General features: G+C 41.0%; 1 protein-coding gene across 1 annotated transcript; it reads right to left on the bottom strand.

The window, feature by feature from the left end:
• Window positions 1-725: 725 nt before the first annotated feature.
• Window positions 726-8,527, bottom strand: LOC311131753 (uncharacterized protein). Its single transcript, XM_084164879.1, has 6 exons — window positions 8,453-8,527; window positions 4,931-4,974; window positions 4,199-4,549; window positions 3,744-4,010; window positions 3,568-3,633; window positions 726-3,432 (listed from the first exon to the last, which is right to left on the bottom strand). Exons 1-6 carry the CDS (start codon window positions 8,479-8,481, stop codon window positions 3,350-3,352), a joined length of 840 nt encoding a protein of 279 aa, XP_084021005.1. The 5' UTR covers window positions 8,482-8,527; the 3' UTR covers window positions 726-3,349.
• Window positions 8,528-24,181: the final 15,654 nt, after the last annotated feature.

The following is a 24,181-nucleotide window of genomic DNA, read 5'->3' as shown; positions in this document are numbered from 1 at the left end:
GGTGGCAGCATCATGCTGTGGGGGTGCTTTGCTGCAGGAGGGACTGGTGCACTTCACAAAATAGATGGCATCATGAGGAATGAAAATTATGTGGATATATTAAAGCAACATCTCAAGACATCAGTCAGGAAGTTAAAGCTTGGTCGCAAATGGGTCTTCCAAATGGACAATGACCCCAAGCATACTTCCAAAGTTGTGGCAAAATGGCTTAAGGGCAACAAAGTCAAGGTATTGGAGTGGCCATCACAAAGCCCTGACCTCAATCCTATAGAACGTTTGTGGGCAGAACTGAAAAGGCGTGTGCGAGCAAGGAGGCCTACAACCCTGACTCAGTTACACCAGCTCTGTCAGGAGGAATGGGCCAAAATTCACCCAACTTATTGTGGGAAGCTTGTGGAAGGCTACCTGAAACGTTTGACCCAAGTTAAACAATTTAAAGGCAATGATATAAAATACTAATTGAGTGTATGTAAACTTCTGACTCACTGGGAATGTGATGAAAGAAATAAAAGCTGAAATAAATCATTCTCTCTACTATTATTCTGACATTTCACATTCTTAAACTAAAGTGGTGATCCTAACTGACCTAAGACAGGGAATTTTTACTAGGATTAAATGTTAGGAATTGTGAAAAACTGAGTTTAAATGTATTTGGCTAAGGTGTATGTAAACTTCTGACTTCAACAGTATACTATAGTGGCACAGTAAATGAAGTCATTCCAATATGTTATAATCTAAGTTTATTACAATCACAAGGCTGTAAAGGACCATCACATGCTTGTTTGTGTCATTTTCAATGCTTTACAGTGGCTTGCGAAAGTATTCACCCCCCTTGGCATTTTTCCTATTTTGTTGCCTTACAACCTGGAATTCAAATTGATTTTTTGGGGGTTTGTTTCATTTGATTTACACAACATGCCTACCACTTTGAAGATGCAAAATATTTTTTATTGTGAAACAAACAAGAAATAAGACAAAAAAACGGAACTTGAGCGTGCATAACTATTCATCCCCCCAAAGTCATTACTTTGTAGAGCCGCCTTTTGCAGCATTTACTGCTGCAAGTCTCTTGGGGATATGTCTCTATAAGCTTGGCACCTCTAGCCACTGGGATTTTTTCCCATTCTTCAAGGCAAAACTGCTCCAGCTCCTTCAAGTTGGATGGGTTCCGCTGGTGTATAGCAATCTTTAAGTCATTCCACAGATTCTCAATTGGATTTACATTTTACATTTTAGTCATTTAGCAGACGCTCTTATCCAGAGCGACTTACAGGAGCAATTAGGGTTAAGTGCCTTGCTTAAGGGCACATCGACAGATTTTTCACCTAGTCGGCTCGGGGATTAGAACCAGCGACCTTTCGGTTACTGGCACAACGCTCTTACCCACTAAGCTACCTGCCGATTGAGGTCTGTGCTTTGACTAGGCCATTCCAAGACATTTAAATGTTTCCCCTTAAACCACTCGAGTGTTGCTTTAGCAGTATGCTTAGGGTCATTGTCCTGCTGGAAGGTGAACCTCCATCCCAGTCTCAAATCTCTGGAAGACTGAAACAGGTTTCCCTCAAGAATTTCCCTGTATTTAGCGCCATCCATCATTCCTTCAATTCTGACCTGTTTCCCAGTCCCTGCCGATGGAAAAACATCCCCACAGCATGATGCTGCCACCACCATGCTTCACTGTGGGGATGGTGTTCTCAGGGTGATGAGAGGTGTTGGGTTTGCTCCAGACATAGCGTTTTCCTTGATGGCCAAAAAGCTCAATTTTAGTCTTATCTGAGCAGAGTACCTTCTTCCATATTTTTGGGGAGTCTCCCACATGCCTTTTGGCGAACACCAAATGTGTTTGCTTATTTTTTTCTTTAAGCAATGGCTTTTTTCTGGCCACTCTTCCGTAAAGCCCAGCTCTGTGGAGTGTACGGCTTACAGTGGTCCTATGAACAGATACTCCAATCTCCGCTGCGGAGCTTTGCAGCTCCTTCAGGATAATCTTTGGTCTCTTTGTTGCCTCTGATTAATGCCCTCCTTGCCTGGTCCGTGAGTTTTGGTGGGCGGCCCTCTCTTGGCAGGTTTGTTGTGGTGCCATATTCTTTCCACTTGTCAATAATGGATTTAATGGTGCTCTGTGGGATGTTCAAAGTTTCTGATATTTTTTTATAACCCAACCCTGATCTGTACTTCTCCACAACTTTGTCCCTGACCTGTTTGGAGAGCTCCTTGGTCTTCATGGTGCCGCTTGTTTGGTGGTGCCTCTTGCTTAGTGGTGTTGCAGACACTGGGGCCTTTCAGAACAGGTGTATATATATACTGAGATCATGTGTCACTTAGATTGCACACAGGTGGACTTTATTTAACTAATTATGTGACTTCTGAAGGTAATTGGTTGCACCAGATCTTATTTAGGGGCTTCATGGCAAAGGGGGTGAATACATATGCACGCACCACTTTTCCATTATTTATTTTTTAGATTTTTTTTAACAAGTTATGTTTTTCATTTCACTTCACCAATTTTGACTATTTTGTGTATGTCCATTACATGAAATCCAAATAAAAATCCATTTAAATTACAGGTTGTAATGCAACAAAATAGGAAAAACGCCAACGGGATGAATACTTTTGCAAGGCACTGTATTTAACATAAATTAAGATTACATTGCTGTAATAAAATTGAACAACAAAACAACAATCCCACTTTTATTATATATTACTATTATGAGTAGTATGTATGTAATAATCAAAATCACTGAACTTCAAAACTAAATATGATCTCAGGTTTTCATACCAATTAATGTAAAATGAACAAACAAAACTAAGTCTACGTAACTTCCAGAAATAAAAACTAGTCTTTATTTAAAGAGACTTTCCTGTCAAAATCTGGATTGGGTTCAATTCAACTTTATTCTTTGTTACAGAATTGGATTGACCTAAACTCTGTATAATACATGGAGCAGTAAGCTATGGCCTACACTGCGAAAGTGGCATAACACTGAATAAATTAGATGTTATTTTCTGGACACAGATTAAGTCTAGTCCTGGCCTAGAAAGCAGTTTCAATGAAGATTGTCTTGAGCTCGCTTTTAAGTTAATTAGGACTAGGGTTAATCTGGGTCCGGGAAAAAGGCTCAAACTTGATTTATTTTGTATTATTTTATTAAATGCCCTGGAACACATTGGCCAGACTACAACCAAATCTTATTTGCATTTCTTACATTTCTGTTTTTTTGAATTTCACTGTTTTCACAGGGGGAAAGCACTCTGATTTGCTGATTTGGCCTAGGGTGTAAGAAATATTGCAGACGGTCTGGGAAACCGGCCCAATAGGTTTAAACCTCGCTTACATGGCCGATCGTTGTTAGAGGAGATGTTGAATCAGGGGACTGAACAGCAGGACAAATAACATGAGCAGAGAGGAGGACCTGTTATATGTCGATTTACCTGGAGAGATAGGAGATGGAAACAACTTGTTCAGACTTCTATTGTCCATCACTCTGCAGTATCATCAATTCGGTATACTTTCCTTACACAATAAATATCTGGAATTAACTGCATTTTAACCTCTGGACATCTTACCTACAGGTGCTTGTTTATCCTCGATCTGAGGGAAATGTGGAGTTTTAACAACCTTTGTGGGACATGCTAAAGGGGAAAAATAGAGTAGTTAGAAATCCGAAAGATTAGTTATATTATTAACCATGTTCTATACCCAGAGAGGACGATTTGTTGCCACCATGGCTCAGGTATTTTACCTTCCACTGTAAGTTCAACAGTGCTAACAGACAGCCCATGGGAATCCAACACCTTATAGGTCCCACAGTCGTCCATCCTTAACCCTTTGAGGACCACCAACCGTTCAGCCTCCTCAAGACAACCCCTGTTGTCCTCTTCACCCCTTATCCACAGGACCGTCAACTCTGTGCTGTTCCTCCCCTGGAAGACCACTCTCATGGCCTGGGGAGTGTGGAGCTTCAGGGTCAGGTTTCCACCCACCCTCAAGGACTGCTTGGACTTGTGGTCTGGAGAGAATTACAGAAGAAATTAGGTAAGAGATCGTGAGGAAAGTGTAATGCTTGACCAATCTGAAAATGTGACTTCTGCACTTTTCAGGTGGTCTAAATGAGGTGCAGTGCCATAAAGTGACCTTCTGATCACTTTCACCTGGCCTTATAGCCCCACCTTGTAGTAAAGATAGTTCTACCCTTACCATGGACTGAGAGCTGGACACTCTGGATGAACACCCGCCTCTTCATACGTGCCCTGTCAACCACCATGAAGCTCTCGTAAAGCCCCACATCCCCAAACTGCACGTCACGCAAGATCAGAGAGCAGTCGCCCTCCCACAGCTTTTCCTCAGGTACCTCCACCCGCCCCTCAAACTCGCTTGCCTGCCACCGTTGCTCCCCCTTCTGTTCAAACACAGTCTCATCGGGTGTCTGCCACTGGACATGGCAAACTGGGATGTTTTCTAGCTGGGACTTCCACTTGCAGGGAAGGATGGCTTGGCTTCCCACAGGGGAAGAGATGGAGACAGGGATGGAAGGAAGGGATGAGGAGGCTGTAGGAGAGTTGGAACCAATGATTGGAAAATCATGGATTTTTTATTTTTTTTGCTAATGTTCATGTTCTAGTTAAGCAATAAGGCCCAAGGGGGTGTGGTATATGGCCAATATACTACAGCTAAGGGCTGTTCTTACGCATGACGCAACACGGAGTGCCTGGATACAGCCCTTCACCATGGTATATTGGCAATATACCACAAAACCCAGAGGTGCCTTATTGCTATTATAAACTGATTACCAACGTAATTAGAGCCGTAAAAATGAATGTTTTGTCATACTCGTGGTATACGGTCTGATATACCGTGGCTGTCAGCCAATCAGTGTTCAGGGCTCGAACGACCCATAATAATATGTGGATAGAGTTAATTTATACTCACCAACACAGCCGACAATCCACAGACAATGAAGATGTATGAAATGTCTAAAAAAAAGGAAAGGAAGAAGAATCAGCATAAGAGGATTAAATGAAAGCATATAAACAGTGCTATGAAAAAGTATTTGCCCCCCAAAAGTTATACTTTTGAATCATCTGTCCATAGAATGTTCTTCCAAGAGTCTTGATGATCATCCAGGTGCTTTTTGGCAAACTTGAGTCAACTTTTTGGACGACATGGTTCCAGTAATGCCTGGCCAAAACCAAACACTGCATTCCACAGTAAGAACATCATACCAAAGGTCAAGCATGGTGGTGGTGGTGGTGTGATGGTTTGGGGATGCTTTGCTGCCTCAGGACCTGGACGACTTGCCTTAATAGAAGGAACCATGAATTCTGCTCTCGATCAGAGAATTCTACAGGAGAATGTCAGACCATCCGTCTGTGAGCTGAAGCTGAAGCACAGCTGGGTCATGCAGCAAGACAATGATCCAAAACACACAATCAAGTCTTCATGAAAATTGCTAAAAAGCAACACATTTGAAGTTTTGGAATGGCCTAGTCAAAGTTCAGACCTAATCCCAATTGAGATGTTGTGGCAGGACTTGAAATGAGCAGTTTATGCTTGAAAACCCACACGTCACTGAGTTAAAGCAGTTCTGCATGGAAGAGTGGGCCAAAATTCCTCCACAGCGACGTGAGAGACTGATCAACAACTACAGGAAGCATTTGGTTGGAGTCATTGCAGCTAAAGGTGGCACAACCAGTTATTGAGTGTAAGGGGGCAATTACTTTTTCACACAGGGGAATTGGGTGTTGCATAACTTTTGTTTATGAAATAAATATGTAATTGTTGTGTTATTTGTTCACTTATGTTCCCTTTATCTAATATTAGGTTTTGGTTGAAGATCTGATAACATTCAGTATCACAAATATGCAAAAGTAGAGAAAATTAGAAAGGGGGCAAATACTTTTTCATAGCACTGTATACAGATGAAGTCGGAAGTATACATACACTTAGGTTGGAGTAAAAAAAATATGTAATTACTCCACAAGTCTGGTTCATCCTTGGGAGCAATTTCCAAACGCCTGAAGGTACCACGTTCATCTGTACAAACAATAGTACGCAAGTATAAACACCATGGGACCACGCAGTCGTCATACCACTCAGAAAGGAGACATGTTCTGTCTCCTAGAGATGAGCGTACTTTGGTGCGAAAAGTGCAAATCAATCCTAGAACAACAGCAAAGGACCTTGTGAAGATGCTGGAGGAAACAGGTACAAAAGTATCTATATCCACAGTAAAATGAGTCCTATATCGACATAACCTGAAAGGCCGCTCAGCAAGGAAGAAGCCACTGCTCCAAAACCGCCATAAAAAAGCCAGACTACGGTTTGCAACTGCACATGGGGACAAAAATTGTACTTTTTAGAGAAATATCCTCTGGTTTGATGAAACAAAAATAGACCTGTTTGGCCATAATGACCATCGTTATGTTTGGAGGGAAAAAGGGGGCTGCTTGCAAGCCGAAGAACACCATCCCAACCGTGAAGCACGGGGGTGGCAGCATCATGCTGTGGGGGTGCTTTGCTGCAGGAGGGACTGGTGCACTTCACAAAATAGATGGCATCATGAGGAAGAAAGATTATGTGGATATATTGAAGCAACATCTCAAGACATCATTCAGGAAGTTAAAGCTTGGTCGCAAATGGGTTTTCCAAATGGACAATGACCCCAAGCATACTTCCAAAGTTATGGCAAAATAGCTTAAGGACAACAAAGTAAAGGAATTGGAGTGGCCATCACAAATCCCTGACCTCAATCCTATAGAAAATGTGTGGGCAGAACTGAAAAAGCGTGTGCGAGCAAGGAGGCCTACAAACCTGACTCAGTTACACCAGCTCTGTCAGGAGAAATGGGCCAAAATTCACCCAACTTATTGTGGGAAGCTTGTGGAAGGCTACCCGAAACGTTTGACCCAAGTTAAACTATTTAAAGGCAATGCTACTAAATACTAAATGAGTGTATGTAAACTTCTGACCCACTGGGAATGTGATGAAAGAAATAAAATATGAAATAAATCATTATCTCTGATATTATTCTGACATTTCACATTCTTAAAATAAAGTGGTGATCCTAACTGACCTAAAACAGGGACTTTTTACTAGGATTAAATGTCAGGAATTGTGAAAAACTTAGTTTAGTTATATATGTATACACAGTGAAGGGGAAAAAGTATTTGATCCCCTGCTGATTTTGTACATTTGCCCACTGACAAAGACATGATCAGTCTATACTTTTAATGGTAGGTTTATTTTAACAGTGAGAGACAGAATAACAACAAAGAAATCCAGAAAAACGCAGGTCAAAAATGTTATAAATTGATTTGCATTTTAATGAGGGAAATAAGTATTTCACCCCCTCTCAATCAGAAAGATTTCTGGCTCCCAGGTGTCTTTTATACAGGTAACGAGCTGAGATTAGGAGCACACTCTTAAAGGGAGTGCTCCTTATCTCAGCTTGTTACCTGTATAAAAGACACCTGTCCAAATCAATTCATAAAATTTTTGACATGCGTTTTTCTGGATTTTTTTGTTGTTATTCTGTCTCTCACTGTTCAAATTAACCTACCATTAAAATTATAGACTGATCATTTATTTGTCAGTGGGCAAACGTACAAAATCAGCAGGGGATCAAATACTTTTTTCCCTCACTGTATATATATAATGTTATTGATGCAAAGCCTTATGGCCTATTATTATGTAAAAACTGTTGTCAAACAAAAGTCACAATTAGAGAAAAATTATAAAATATGTTTTACTTTCATATACTGCAAAATGATCTCAAATATTTTAAAAGTTTGAAACAACCTCACTAGTATATCTGACACTTATTGATGTTATAGCTTTAAAATAGAATGATTGTCAATGGCATGAAATCAGATTCGTTTCTCCTCCTGCGGGTGTTTCCAAAACAGTTAGGTTTCTATTGAGTTTCTTTGAAGCGACTGGCAGTGTGCCCTTCTCTGAAAACGAAACTCAAGAATATAGCGGCCCTAATGCACCCCATGCGTCTAATTTAGTTAACAAACTTGTCCATACATTATGTCATCGACCAATAAATGCATACATCTATCTCCTATGGAACGCCGTTTGGGTCTTTGCGTGTCAAAAAAAAGTACACTTCAAATAACATCATTTGACGCATCAAATAAGCTTTTAATTTGACACGTCAAATAACAATTATATTATAGAATGTTGTGTGTGCTGAATTTGCATGTGCAAGCCGATTGATTGGTCAACAAGCTTATTTGATTCGTCAAATAGTGTTATATTTTTCAAGACGCAAAGACCAAAACTGTGCTCAATCAATCTTCTCGTTTAAATGAGTTGCCCACTGCACAGTGAATACAATAGGCAAGAAGCATTTAGGCTATGTACAGATACAAATGCATTTTTTTCAATTTGACTCTAAGAATTGTTTAGATTATTTGCTAATTAAAATTAAATACATGTGTCGCTTACCGGTCCCAGTATATTCCATACATTTTCATTGTAACAGACTGCGAGTAGGTTGACCCTTCCTTGAACTTGAAAATTGTGATTGAGCCTGAGCAGTGGCAGAAAGCAAAGCAGCGCAAGCCCCGGGTGCGTCAGCTGAGCTACCAGAAACGAAAACTGGGAAAGAATAGGCCTGATGACTAATTACAGATTAATTTCATTTTAAGGAATTTGAAAATATAGTTTGCAAATGAGTTTAATCAACTATTTCACTTTATTTTCTAGCTGTTTCTGGACTACACTTTTTGTCCCATCACCTGTGGTCCATTTCGTTGAGGTTGGACAAAATGCTTCCCTGCCATGCAACCTGGCCAAGACCAAAGAGCTGTCAAAGGACACCAGAAACAAAATTCTAGACCTGCACCAGGCTGGGAAGACTGAATCTGCAATAGGTAAGCAGCTTGGTTTGAAGAAATCAACTGTGGGAGCAATTATTAGGAAATGGAAGACATACAAAACCACTGATAATCTCCCTCGATCTGGGGCTCCACGCAAGATCTCACCCCGTGGGGTCAAAATGATCACAAGAACGGTGAGCAAAAATCCCAGAACCACACGGGGGGACCTAGTGAATGACCTGCAGAGAGCTGGGACCAAAGTAACAAAGCCTACCATCAGCCTACCTACTACGCCGCCAGGGACTCAAATCCTGCAGTGCCAGACGTGTCCCCCTGCTTAAGCCAGTACATGTCCAGGCCCGTCTGAAGTTTGCTAGAGTGCCTTTGGATGATCCAGAAGAGGATTGGGAGAATGTTATATGGTCAGATGAAACCAAAATATAACTTTTTGGTAAAAACTCAACTCGTCGTGTTTGGAGGACAAAGAATGCTGAGTTGCATCCAAAGAACACCATACCTACTGTGAAGCATGGGGGTGGAAACATCATGCTTTGGGGCTGTTTTTCTGCAAAGGGACCAGGATGACTGATCTGTGTAAAGGAAAGAATGAATGGGGCCATGTATCGTGAGATTTTTAGTGAAAACCTCCTTCCATCAGCAAGGGCATTGAAGATGAAACGTGGCTGGGTCTTTCAGCATGACAATGATCCCAAACACACCGCCCGGGCAACGAAGGAGTGGCTTCGTAATAAGCATTTCAAGGTCCTGGAGTGGCCTAGCCAGTCTCCAGATCTCAACCCCATAGAAAATCTTTGGAGGGAGTTGAAAGTCTGTGTTGCCCAGCGACAGCCCCAAAACATCACTGCTCTAGAGGAGATCTGCATGGAGGAATGGGCCAAAATACCAGCAACAGTGTGTGAAAACCTTGTGAAGACTTACAGAAAACGTTTGACCTGTGTCATTGCCAACAAAGGGTATATAACAAAGTATTGAGAAACTTTTGTTATTGACCAAATACTTATTTTCCACCATAATTTGCAAATAAATTCATAAAAAATCCTACAATGTGATTTTCTGGATTTTTTCTTCTCATTTTGTCTGTCATAGTTGACGTGTACCTATGATGAAAATTACAGGCCTCTCTCATCTTTTTAAGTGGGAGAACTTGCACAATTGGTGGCTGACTAAATACTGTTTTTCCCCACTGTACCTCCAGGCTGTGTACGGGCTATTTTACCAAGAAGGAGATTGATGGAGTGCTGCATCAGATGACCTGGCCTCCACAATCCCCCGACCTCAACCCAATTGAGACGGTTTGGGATGAGTCAGACCACAGAGTGAAGCAAAAGCAGCCAACAAGTGCTCAGGATATTTGGGAACTCCTTCTTGGAAAAGCATTCCAGGTGAAGCTGGTTGAGAAAATGCCAAGCGTGTGCAAAGCTGTCATCAAGGCAAAAGGTGGCTATTTGAAGAATCTCAAATATAACATATATTTAGATTTGTTTAACACTTTCTTGGTTACTACATGTTTCCATATGTGTTATTTCATAGTTTTGAAGTCTTCACTATTATTGTACAATGTAGAAAATAGTAAAAATAAAGAAAAACTCTTAAATGAGTAGGTGTTCTAAAACTTTTGACCGGTAGTGTGTGTATATATATATATATATATATAACTGAAAAACAATAGTTTAACCTCTTAAGGATCATCCCTTTTGTTCAATTTTCGCCTAAAATTACATACCCAAATCTAACTACCTGTAGCTCAGGACATGCATATTCTTGATACCATTTGAAAGGAAACACCTTGAGGTTTGTGGAAATGTGAAATTAATGTAGGAGAATATAACATATTGGATCTGGTAAAAGATAATACAAACAAAAAAACATACGTTTTCTATTATTATTATTTTCATCATCTTTGAAATGCAAGAGAAAGGCCACTATATAATATTGCAGTTTAGGCGCAATTTTGATATTGGCCGTTAGATGGCAGCATTGTGTGTGCAAAGTTTCCAATTGAGGCAATACTGGACTATATTGTTTCAAGTCTGCCCAAATGTGCCGAATTGGTCAATTTATACATTTTCAAGTACATAATTATAGAGAACATACATAAATGATATGATAATACAAAATGTAAGTTTACACACTCCCAGGAATGTCATACATGATGGATCATTAGCTTATACACTAACTTTCACACATCTAGATGGCCGGGCGGGGTGGGTTTGGAGCCAGAGACAGCAAGGGTTCAAACTGTAGAATCCAGTTCCTAGATTTGAATATAAAAATGGATTTTATCAAACAAAACTATGCTACATTTTATCTCTGGGACCCTCAGGATGACAAATCAGAGCAAGATTACTGAATGTAAGTACATTATGTATCAAACCAGATGCAGTGATACGTTTTTTGTTGTTGTGCACTCTCCTCAAACAATAGCATGGTATTTTTTCACTGTAATAGCTACTGTAAATTGGACAGTGCAGTTAGATTAACAAGAATGTAAGCTTTCTGCCCATATAAGACATGTCTATGTCCTGGAAAGTTTGCTGTTACTTACAACAGTCATGCTAATCACATTAGCGCACATTAGCTCAACCGTCCCGTATACGGGACACCGATCCCATAGAGGTTAATGTGAATAAACCATTAATTAATGCATTTTCAAAGCACTAAGCATATGTTCATATAGATTACTGATAAAGACACTAACAAACTAGCCGGCTAATTGTTCATATACAGTGCCTTCGGACAGTATTCAGACCCCTTTACTTTTTCCACATTTTGTTAGGTTACAGCCTTATTCAAAAATTGATTAAATGTTTTTTTTCCCCTCATCAATCTACACACAATACCTCATAATGACAAAGCAAAAACAGGTAGAATTTCTTTTTTGCAGATTTTTACACAGAAAAATTACATTTACATAAGTATTTAGACCCTTTACTCAGTACTTTGTTGAAGCACCGTTGGCAGTGATTACAGCCTCGAGTGTTCTTAGGTATGAAGCAACAAGCTTGGCACACCTGTATTTGGGGAGTTTCTCCCATTCTTCTCTGCAGATCCTCTCAAGCTCTATCAGGTTGGATGGGGAGCGTTGCTGCCCAGCTATTTTCAGGTCTCTCCAGAGATTTCCGGGCTCTGGCTGGCCCACTCAAGGACATTCAGAGACTTGTCCCGAAGCCACTCCTGCATTGTCTTGGCTTTGTGCTTAGGGTCATTGTCCTGTTGGAAGGTGAACCTTCGCCCCAGTCTGAGGTCCTGAGAGCTCTGGAGCAGGTTTTCATTAAGGATCTCTCTATACTTTGCTCCGTTCATCTTTGCCTCAATCCTGACTAGTATCCCAGTCCCTGCCGCTGAAAAACATCCCCACAGCATGATGCTGCCACCACCATGCTTCACCGTAGGGATGGTGCCAGGTTTCCTCTAGACGTGTCGCTTGGCATTCCGGCCAAAGAGTTCAATCTTGGTTTCATCAGACCAGAAAATCTTGTTTCTCATGGTCTGAGTGTATTTAGGTGCCTTTTGACAAACTCCAAGCGGGCTGTCATGTGTCTTTTACTGAGGAGTGGCTTCTGTCTGGTCACTCTACCATAAAGGCCTGATTGGTGGAGTGCTGCAGAGATGGTTGTCCTTCTGGAAGGTTCTCCCATCTCAGCAGAGGAACTCTAGAGCTCTGTCAGAGTGACCATCAGGTTCTTGGTCACCTCCCTGGCCGGGCGGCCAGCTCTAGGAAGAGTCTTCCAAACTTCTTCCATTTAAAAATGATGGAGACCACTGTGTTCTTGGGGACCTTCAATGCTGCAGAAATGTTTTGGTACCCTCAACACAATCATGTCTCTGAGCTCTACGGACAATTCCTTCGACCCCATGGCTTGGTTTTTGTTCTGACATGCACTGTCAACTACGGGACCTTATATAGACCGGTGTGTGTCTTTCCAAATCATGTCCAATCAATTTAATTGACCACAGGTGGACTCCAATCAAGTTGTAGAAACATCTCAAGGATGATCAATGGAAACAGGATGCACCTTAGCTGAATTTCGAGTCTCATAGCAAAGGGTCTGAATACTTATGTTATAAGGTATTTCTGTTTTTTGTTATTAATACAATTGCAAAAATTTCTAAAAACCTTTTTTCGCTTTGTCATTATGGGGTATTGTGTGTAGATTGCTGAGGATTTTTATTTATTTAATCAATTTTAGAATAAGGCTGTAACGTAACAAAATGTGGAAAAAGTCAAGGGGTCTGATTACTTTCCGAAGGCACTGTAAGTCAACAATTGGAAAATAAATACCATAACAATACCAGTGTAGTATATTGGTGCTGTATTGATGTTGTGACTACAGCTTTTCAATAGTGAAGTCTTTTTCAGTGTCATCCAAACTAACATTTTGGAGGTATTTGTACTTTAGAAGCACTCGTTTTCCAAAACAACTGGTTGAAATTATGTGGTTAGATAAGGCGGGGTCACTGTAAATAAAGTATAATGTAAATAAACAATACACTCTTATTTTAAGTCATTTTATTAACCTTGAACACATCCATAATAGTAGCCTACAGCAGCTAAAGGCTACATTTGCACTGGAAAAAATCTCAAGCAATCTTATGCTAATCCTATGACTACAACAAATTAACCTTGTTACTTAGTTGATATAGAATTGTATTTATCTGATGTTACATCTCTTCATTTTCTGATCATACTGTGTATGATTACGGCAACCTATTTACTTATCTTTCAAACATTGTCTGCCTGGATTACAACACTTCCTTAAGCAGCAGACCATAAGGACGGATGGAGTTTTCCACAATAGCTCTCTCTTGAACAGGAGATGATCCCTCAGGCACATAGACCAGCCAGTAACGCTCTCTCCGACACTTTTGCCTTTTCTGAGGGTTGATCCTATTCTGTAGCACCACCTTGTAGGTTTTGTTATCTACTTTGGACGTGAATCTCTTGGAGAACTTCTCAGCTATGTTAATGTCCGGTGTTGAGTAGACTCCTCTTCCGACAGTAGCACCAGCATCATCTCCATCTCCATCATTCCTGATGATGCCCTGATCCGTCCATAGCAGGTCCATGGTAGGACACTGGCCAGGCCTTGTCTCCGGTCCCCAACCATCTTAATTGTTTGAAACCTGAACATTTTACTAAATATTATGAGGCATGTCTTACCTTTAAAAATTTCTAACAGATATTTTCATCTCTGTCTCATGAAACCGCTAGCATGTGAGGTGCGATTTTGCCAATGGTGTTTGCCCGCAAATTGCATTATGGAACGAACATTCGCACAGTAGCCTACTTCCTTGTCTGCATTGCTGTGCTTATAGTGTTAAGAAATAATAGTTAATGAACATTTTAAGCTAAGCATTCTGATCTGTTGCACTAGCCTCATTGCTTTAGACATTTTGTGGGATGTAACATAGGCCTACTGGTTGTATACATTTGGGATATATCGTCCCAGAGTATCACGACTCAGGATAAAACCCAGATGCAGACAGTTCGAAATAGCAAAAGTTTATTTACAAAAACAGGGGGCAGGTAAACGACAGGTCAAGGGCAGGCAGAGATCAATAATCCAGAGCAGTGTCACAAGGTACAGAACGGCAGGCATGGTCAGGGTCAGGGTCAGGACAGGCAGAATGGTGAAAAAGTAGGGGCTAGCGCAAAACAGGAGTATGGGAAAACCGCTGGTAGGCTTGACAAGACGAACTGGCAACAGACAAACGGAGAACACAGGTATAAATACACAGGATAATGGGGAAGATGGGCGACACCTGGAGGGGGGTGGAGACAAGCACAAAGACAGGTGAAACAGATCAGGGTGTGACACAGAGTCTGTTTTGAATATAGGCTATTTATTTCTCGCACACAACGACAAGCTGACCGATAGTATACACTTCCTAAATTTGGGGTGCAACTCCTAACATTGGTTTACATATCAGACAAAGCTTAGTCTGCTTTTTTGGTTTGTTTGGTTTCCTGTTTATTATAAGGGTGCAGGTAAAGAGTATGCACTTCTTTATAACCAGTGGTTGACTGTCAGGGTACACAGGCTACTCGTCATCAATCCTGTTCAAGGTTTCTGTTTCTGCTCAGCTCTCCTCCAACAGTGATCCTAGCTCTGGGCTGGGCAGCAGTGTGTGGTAACCAAGGTGTGGTTTACGTTCCAGACACAGAAGTGGCAGAGAGGGAGGTGGTGTCATGTTGGACACTTCTAATGCCTGTGATGTCCCCAGTCTCGGCCTTGTTTGGCACCCTCTGTGTCTTTGGACTCTGTTTCCGGTCAGGTGAGCTTGCTGCAAATCCTTGGCTTGCCGCCCTAGATTTAAAAAGGCTATATTTATAGAGGCAAGTTTGCACTTATTTGTAATCAATGCATCAAACCAAAGCATTGTGTGTGTATGTATATATATATATATATATATATATATATATATATATACAGTAATCCCTCGTTTATCGCGGGGGTTACGTTCCGAAAATGACCCGCGATAAGTGAAATCCGCGAAATAGAAAACTTTTTTTTTTTTACAATTAGCAACTATTACATGTATACAAATACAGTGACTCACGTGTAGGCCGTTTCGTCGACATTATGGGTTTAGAAGATGTTCGAAATTACAAGATAATTTGGCCAACTTAATGTAAATTTGCCAAGCTGTTTTATGTACGTACACATAACTGCACGAGACGACAAAATGATAGCACAATTCGTAGCATGTTTTGATACAAGAAGCGGGAGTGAGTTTTTAGCGAATCAGAATGCAGAGCACAATGCACCAAAAAAAAAAAAAAAATGCATTATGAAAATCCGCGAAATAGCGAATCCGCGATAAGTGAACCGCGAAGTGGCGAGGGATCACTGTATATACTGGACAGAAATATACATATATACTGGACAGAAATATAAATGCAATAATTTCAAAGATTTTACTGAGTTACAGTTCATAGAAGGAAATCAGTCAATTGAAATAAATTAATTAGGCCCTAATCTATGGATTTCACATGACTGGGCAGGGGCGTAGCTGTGGGTAGGCCCACACACTTGGGAGCCAGGTCAACCCACTGGGTAGCCAGGCCCAGCCAATCAGAATTAGATTTTCCCCACAAAAGAGCTTTATTAAAGACAGAAATACTCCTCAGCATCCCCCCTCATAAGACTACCCCGCAGGTGAAGAAGCCAGGTGTGGAGGTCCTGGGCGGGCGTGGTTACACTTGGTCTGTGGTTGTGAGTAGGGTTGGATGTACTGCCAAATTCTCTAAAACGACATTGGAGGTGGCTTATGGTAGAGAAATTAACATTACATTCTCTGGCAACAGCTCTGGTGGACATTCCTGCAGTCAGCATGCCAATTGCACGCTCCCTCAAAACTTGAGACATATGTGGCATTGTGTTGTGTGACAAAACTGCACATTTTAGAGTGGCCTTTTATTGTCCCCAGCACAAGGTGCACCTGTGCAATGATCATGCTGTTTAATCAGCTTCTTGATATGCCACACCTGTCAGATGGATGGATTACCTTGGCAAAGGAGAAATTCTCACTAACAGGAATGTACAATTTGCGCACAAAATTTGATAGAAACACACTTTGTTTTGGCATATGGAACATTTCTGGGATCTTTTATTTAATCTCATAAAAAATGCGACCAAAGCTTTACATGTTGCATTTATATTTTTGTTCAGTGTTATATATAACAATAGTTTAATGTGAATAAACCATTAATTAATGCATTTTCAAAGGACTAAGCATATGTTCACATAGTTTGCTAGTGTCTTTATCAGTAATCTATCAGGCAAATTGTTCATTTAAGTCAACAATTGGAAAAGGAATACCATAAAATACCACTAGGCAGCAGTGTAGTATATTGGTGCTGTATTGATGCTTTGACTATGTGGTTAGATAATGCGGGTTCACTGGAAATTAAAGTATCATGTAAATAAACAATGCACTCTTACTTTAAGTCATTTTAAAACCCCTGAACACATCCTTAATAGTAGCCTATCAGGTAAAGGCTACATTTACACTGGGGGAAAAAATCTAACAATCTTATGCTAATCCTATGACTATAACAAATTAACCGTGTTACTTAGTTGATATAGAATTGTATTAATCTGATGTTACATCTCTTAATTTTCTGATCATACTGTGTATGATTACGGCAACCTATTTACTTATCTTTCAAACATTGTCTGCCTGGATTACAACACTTCCTTAAGCAGCAAACCATAAGGACGGATGGAGTTTTCCACAATAGCTCTCTCTTGAACAGGAGATGATCCCTCAGGCACATAGACCAGCCAGTAACTCTCTCTCTGACACTGTTGCCTTTTCTGAGGGTTGATCCTATTCTGTAGCACCACCTTGTAGGTTTTGTTATCTACTTTGGACGTGAATCTCTTGGAGAACTTCTCAGCTATGTTAATGTCCGGTGTTGAGTAGACTCCTCTTCCGACAGTAGCACCAGCTCCATCTCCATCATTCCTGATGATGCCCTGGGATCCGTCCATAGCAGGTCCGTGGTAGGACACTGGCCAAGCATCGTCTCCGGTCCCCAACCATCCATCTCCATCCCTGTATTTGTTCAAAACCTTCAGGGCAATGCGGTTCCAGCCACAGGGTCGGACGTACTGCTCCTTTCCCCGAGTAAACACTGCTTCCCCATCCTTAACATTTGTAAAGTCGTAGTCATACCGAGAATCAAGAAACTCATTCACATTCACAGAAACAGTGGTTTGTGGAATGGATGCGGCGGATGGGGCATCTGGTAAAGCTAAGGCAACTTTTAAAGACAATGTCCCCAAACTTGGGTACTCCAACTCTAGAAGGCCCTCTTGTACGTAGAACTCCTTTAGTGCAACTACATTGACAAAGTCCTGTGGGGTTAGTGAAAGTGTTCCCGCAGTGGCTGATTCCACGTTGCAACCTGAGACGGCAGACAGAGCCTCCAAGATGAGATTTACGTTTGGCATGGTGAGAGTTAGAAAACTCGAAAACAATTACGGAAAGAAGACTTCACAGAGAGCAGAAAAATCCTTCCTCTTTGTGATCAGACACGAAGACGTCTGCTCTTGTACTTCCACCTATGCATAGACTGTGCTGTGGAATGTCATCTTCACTTTCTCTTTCAGTGACTGGAAAAACAAGTTAGTGTATGGTAAACGTACACTGACTGTACAAAACATTAGGAACACCTTCCTAATATTGACTTGCACCTCCTTTTGCCCTCAGAACAGCCTCAATTCGTCGGGACATGGAATCTTCGAGGTGTCGGTAGCATTCCACTGGGATGCTGGCCCATGTTGACTCCAATGCTTCCCACAGTTGTGTCAAGTTGGCTGGATGTCCTTTGGGTGGTGGACCATTCTTGATACACACGGGAAACTGTTGAGTGTGAAAAACCCAGCAGAGTAGCAGTTCTTGACACAAACCAGTGCGCCTGGCACTTACTACCATAACCCGTTCAAAGGCAGTTAAATATTTTATTTTGCCCATTCACCCTCTGAATGGCACACATACACAATCCATGTCTCAAGTCTTAGAAATCCTTCTTTAACCTGTCTCTTCCCTTTTCATATACACTGATTGAAGTGGATTTAACAGGTGACCGCAATAAGGGATCATAGCTTTCACCTGGATTCACCAGGTCAGTCTATGGCATGGAAAGAGCAGGTGTTCCTAATGTTTTGTGCACTCAGTGTAGAATGATAGTGTACAAATCTTGATCATCCCCTTTCTTGTTATGGTTGAATGGTAGCAGCAAAGACAGAAGGGAATGCAAACGCTTAAATAGTTAAGACTTTGAATATATCTCAAGTTTGACAAGTTTACTTAAAGTGACATTACAAAATAAAAGTTTGTATTTTTTCAATCTGCAGTTGTTACATTTTTTTTCACTTTAAGTAATTATATATACCCATTGATTCTTGAACAATATAACTTATAAATACTTAATGAGCTTAGTTGAACCGCCTTACCCGATCAAAACCCCAATTATAACCCCAATCATAAGCTTGATTCTATATTCTCAAAACATGATTAAAACTATCATTTTGATCTTATGGATGGTCAGTCCTCGCATCCATAGCGCTGTCTATGAATTTGAGAGTGGTTATATTTCTTCAGCCCCATTGGTCAGCTATTTACCAAAACAATGGCAGGTTAACCCATTTGTTATTGTTTGAACTGCAGATTGCCTCTGTGAATTGTTGCCTTTCAGGTAAAACAACATATTTGTGCAGCACCTGTGTGAACAGGAATTGAAGTCTCAAGGTAAAAGTACTTCTGTAAATGATTGAAGTCACAATGGTTAGGACTAAACCTTATCTAACTGTAAATCTATGCCTGAGAGGTTTGGATGGCATGAAGTCAATATTTAATCTCTAACCCTGATATTTTTTCATAGGAAGTGAGTCAGCGCTATGCCAGTCTGAAGCACACTGGTAAGGCCCGCCCCCATTGCTCAGGGAGTCCTTCTGGAAGGTTCTCCCATCTCAGCAGAGGAACTCTAGAGCTCTGTCAGAGTGACCATCAGGTTCTTGGTCACCTCCCTGGCCGGGCGGCCAGCTCTAGGAAGAGTCTTCCAAACTTCTTCCATTTAAAAATGATGGAGACCACTGTGTTCTTGGGGACCTTCAATGCTGCAGAAATGTTTTGGTACCCTTCTCCAGATCTGTGCCTCAACACAATCATGTCTCTGAGCTCTACAGACAATTCCTTCAACCCCATGGCTTGGTTTTTGTTCTGACATGCACTGTCAACTACGGGACCTTATATAGACCGGTGTGTGTCTTTCCAAATCATGTCCAATCAATTTAATTGACCACAGGTGGACTCCAATCAAGTTGTAGAAACATCTCAAGGATGATCAATGGAAACAGGATGCACCTTAGCTGAATTTCGAGTCTCATAGCAAAGGGTCTGAATACTTATGTTATAAGGTATTTCAGTTTTTTGTTATTAATACAATTGCAAAAATTTCTAAAAACCTTTTTTCGCTTTGACATTATGGGGTATTGTGTGTAGATTGCTGAGGATTTTTATTTATTTAATCAATTTTAGAATAAGGCTGTAACGTAACAAAATGTGGAAAAAGTCAAGGGGTCTGATTACTTTCCGAAGGCACTGTAAGTCAACAATTGGAAAATAAATACCATAACAATACCAGTGTAGTATATTGGTGCTGTATTGATGTTGTGACTACAGCTTTTCAATAGTGAAGTCTTTTTCAGTGTCATCCAAACTAACATTTTGGAGGTATTTGTACTTTAGAAGCACTCGTTTTCCAAAACAACTGGTTGAAATGATGTGGTTAGATAAGGCGGGGTCACTGTAAATAAAGTATAATGTAAATAAACAATACACTCTTATTTTAAGTCATTTTATTAACCTTGAACACATCCATAATAGTAGCCTACAGCAGCTAAAGGCTACATTTACACTGGAAAAAATCTCAAGCAATCTTATGCTAATCCTATGACTGCAACAAATTAACCTTGTTACTTAGTTGATATAGAATTGTATTGATCTGATGTTACATCTCTTCATTTTCTGATCATACTGTGTATGATTACGGCAACCTATTTACTTATCTTTCAAACATTGTCTGCCTGGATTACAACACTTCCTTAAGCAGCAAACCATAAGGACGGATGGAGTTTTCCACAATAGCTCTCTCTTGAACAGGAGATGATCCCTCAGGCACATAGACCAGCCAGTAACTCTCTCTCCGACACTTTTGCCTTTTCTGAGGGTTGATCCTATTCTGTAGCACCACCTTGTAGGTTGTGTTATCTACTTTGGACGTGAATCTCTTGGAGAACTTCTCAGCTATGTTAATGTCCGGTGTTGAGTAGACTCCTCTTCCGACAGTAGCACCAGCTCCATCTCCATCTCCATCATTCCTGATGATGCCCTGATCCGTCCATAGCAGGTCCGTGGTAGGACACTGGCCAGGCCTCGTCTCCGGTCCCCAACCATCTTAATTGTTTGAAACCTAAACATTTTACTAAATATTATGAGGCATGTCTTACCTTTCAAAATGTCTAACAGATATTTTCATCTCTGTCTCATGAAACCGCCAGCATGTGAGGTGCGATTTTGCCAATAGTGTTTGCCCGCAAATTGCATTATGGAACGAACATTCGGACAGTAGCCTACTTCCTTGTCTGCATTGCTGTGCTTATAGTGTTAAGAAATAATAGTTAATGAACATTTGAAGCTAAGCATTCTGATCTGTTGCATGAGCCTCATTGCTTTAGATATTTTGTGGGATGTAACATAGGCCTACTGGTTGTATACATTTGGGATATATCGTCCCAGAGTATCACGACTCAGGATAAGACCCAGATGCAGACAGTTCGAAATAAGAAAAGTTTATTTACAAAAACAGGGGGCAGGTAAACGACAGGTCAAGGGCAGGCAGAGATCAATAATCCAGAGCAGTGTCACAAGGTACAGAACGGCAGGCATGGTCAGGGTCAGGGTCAGGGTCAGGACAGGCAGAATGGTGAAAACAGGGGCTAGCGCAAAACAGGAGTACGGGAAAACCACTGGTAGGCTTGACAAGACGAACTGGCAACAGACAAACAGAGAACACAGGTATAAATACACAGGATAATGGGGAAGATGGGCGACACCTGGAGGGGGGTGGAGACAAGCACAAAGACAGGTGAAACAGATCAGGGTGTGACACTGAGTCTGTTTTGAATATAGGCTATTTCTTTCTCGCACACAACGACAAGCTGACCAATAGTATACACTTCCTAAATTTGGGGTGCAACTCCTAACATTGGTTTACATATCAGACAAAGCTTAGTCTGCTTTTTTGGTTTGTTTGGTTTCCTGTTTATTATTAGGGTGCAGGAAAAGAGTATGCACTTCTTCATAACCAGTGGTTGACTGTCAGGGTATACAGGCTACTCGTCATCAATCCTGTTCAAGGTTTCTGTTTCTGCTCAGCTCTCCTCCAACAGTGATCCTAGCTCTGGGCTGGGCAGCAGTGTGTGGTAACCAAGGTGTGGTTTATGTTCCAGACACAGAAGTGGCAGAGAGGGAGGTGGTGTCATGTTGGACACTTCTAATGCCTGTGTTGTCCCCAGTCTCGGCCTTGTTTGGCACCCTCTGTGTCTTTGGACTCTGTTTCCGGTCAGGTGAGCTTGCTGCAAATCCTTGGCTTGCCGCCCTAGATTTACAAAGGCTATATTTATAGAAGAAAGTTTGCACTTATTTGTAATCAATGCATCAAACCAAAGCATGTGTGTGTGTGTGTGTGTGTATATGTATGTGTATATATATATATATATATATATTGGACAGAAATATAAATGCAATTTCAAAGATTTTACTGAGTTACAGTTCATAGAAGGAAATCAGTCAATTTAAATAAATTAATTAGGCCCTAATCTATGGATTTCACATGACTGGGCAGGGGCGTAGCTGTGGGTAGGCCCACACACTTGGGAGCCAGGTCAACCCACTGGGTAGCCAGGCCCAGCCAATCAGAATTAGATTTTCCCCACAAAAGAGCTTTATTAAAGACAGAAATACTCCTCAGCATCCTCCCTCATAAGACTACCCCGCAGGTGAAGAAGCCAGGTGTGGAGGTCCTGGGCGGGCGTGGTTACACTTGGTCTGCGGTTGTGAGTAGGGTTGGATGTACTGCCAAATTCTCTAAAACGACATTGGAGGTGGCTTATGGTAGAGAAATTAACATTACATTCTCTGGCAACAGCTCTGGTGGACATTCCTGCAGTCAGCATGCCAATTGCACGCTCCCTCAAAACTTGAGACATATGTGGCATTGTGTTGTGTGACAAAACTGCACATTTTAGAGTGGCCTTTTATTGTCCCCAGCACAAGGTGCACCTGTGCAATGATCATGCTGTTTAATCAGCTTCTTGATATGCCACACCTGTCAGATCGATGGATTACCTTGGCAAAGGAGAAATTCTCACTAACAGGAATGTACAATTTGCGCACAAAATTTGAGAGAAACACACTTTGTTTTGGCATATGGAACATTTCTGGGATCTTTTATTTAATCTCATTAAAAATGCGACCAAAGCTTTACATGTTGCATTTATATTTTTGTTCAGTGTTATATAACAATATTTTAATGTGAATAAACCATTAATTAATGCATTTTCAAAGTACTAAGCATATGTTCACATAGATTACTGATAAAGACACTAGCAAACTATCAGGCAAATTGTTCATTTAAGTCAACAATTGGAAAAGGAATACCATAAAATACCACTAGGCAGCAGTGTAGTATATTGGTGCTGTATTGATGCTTTGACTATGTGGTTAGATAATGCGGGTTCACTGGAAATTAAAGTATCTTGTAAATAAACAATGCACTCTTACTTTAAGTCATTTTAAAACCCTTGAACACATCCTTAATAGTAGCCTATCAGGTAAAGACTACATTTACACTGGGGGAAAAAATCTAACAATCTTATGCTAATCCTATGACTATAACAAATTAACCTTGTTACTTAGTTGATATAGAATTGTATTCATCTGATGTTACATCTCTTAATTTTCTGATCATACTGTGTATGATTACGGCAACCTATTTACTTATCTTTCAAACATTGTCTGCCTGGATTACAACACTTCCTTAAGCAGCAAACCATAAGGACGGATGGAGTTTTCCACAATAGCTCTCTCTTGAACAGGAGATGATCCCTCAGGCACATAGACCAGCCAGTAACTCTCTCTCCGACACTGTTGCCTTTTCTGAGGGTTGATCCTATTCTGTAGCACCACCTTGTAGGTTTTGTTATCTACTTTGGACGTGAATCTCTTGGAGAACTTCTCAGCTATGTTAATGTCCGGTGTTGAGTAGACTCCTCTTCCGACAGTAGCACCAGCTCCATCTCCATCTCCATCATTCCTGATGATGCCCTGAGATCCGTCCATAGCAGGTCCGTGGTAGGACACTGGCCAAGCCTCGTCTCCGGTCCCCAACCATCCATCTCCATCCCTGTATTTGTTCAAAACCTTCAGGGCAATGCGGTTCCAGCCACAGGGTCGGACGTACTGCTCCTTTCCCCGAGTAAACACTGCTTCCCCATCCTTAACATTTGTAAAGTCGTAGTCATACCGAGAATCAAGAAACTCATTCACATTCACAGAAACAGTGGTTTGTGGAATGGATGCGGCGGATGGGGCATCTTGTAAAGCTAAGGCAACATTTAAAGACAATGTCCCCAAACTTGGGTACTCCAACTCTAGAAGGCCCTCTTGTACGTAGAACTCCTTTAGTGCAACTACATTGACAAAGTCCTGTGGGGTTAGTGAAAGTGTTCCCGCAGTGGCTGATTCCACGTTGCAACCTGAG

The sequence above is a fragment of the Coregonus lavaretus genome, assembly GCF_964263955.1.
Source record: "Coregonus lavaretus genome assembly, chromosome: 7".
NCBI classification, from domain to species: domain Eukaryota; kingdom Metazoa; phylum Chordata; class Actinopteri; order Salmoniformes; family Salmonidae; genus Coregonus; species Coregonus lavaretus.
This window is presented reverse-complemented; position numbering and strand designations above follow the sequence as displayed.

What these genes read in the sequence shown, in the direction of transcription:
- LOC311131753 (XM_084164879.1), bottom strand. Translation starts at nt 8,481, where the DNA reads ATGAAAATGTATGGAATATACTGGGACCG. An exon ending in GTGGATTGTCGGCTGTGTTG is followed by an intron (nt 4,550 to 4,930) that starts GTGAGTATAAAT and finishes ACTCTCCTACAG; the next exon opens with CCTCCTCATCCCTTCCTTCC. An exon ending in TGTCCAGCTCTCAGTCCATG is followed by an intron (nt 4,011 to 4,198) that starts GTAAGGGTAGAA and finishes AATTCTCTCCAG; the next exon opens with ACCACAAGTCCAAGCAGTCC.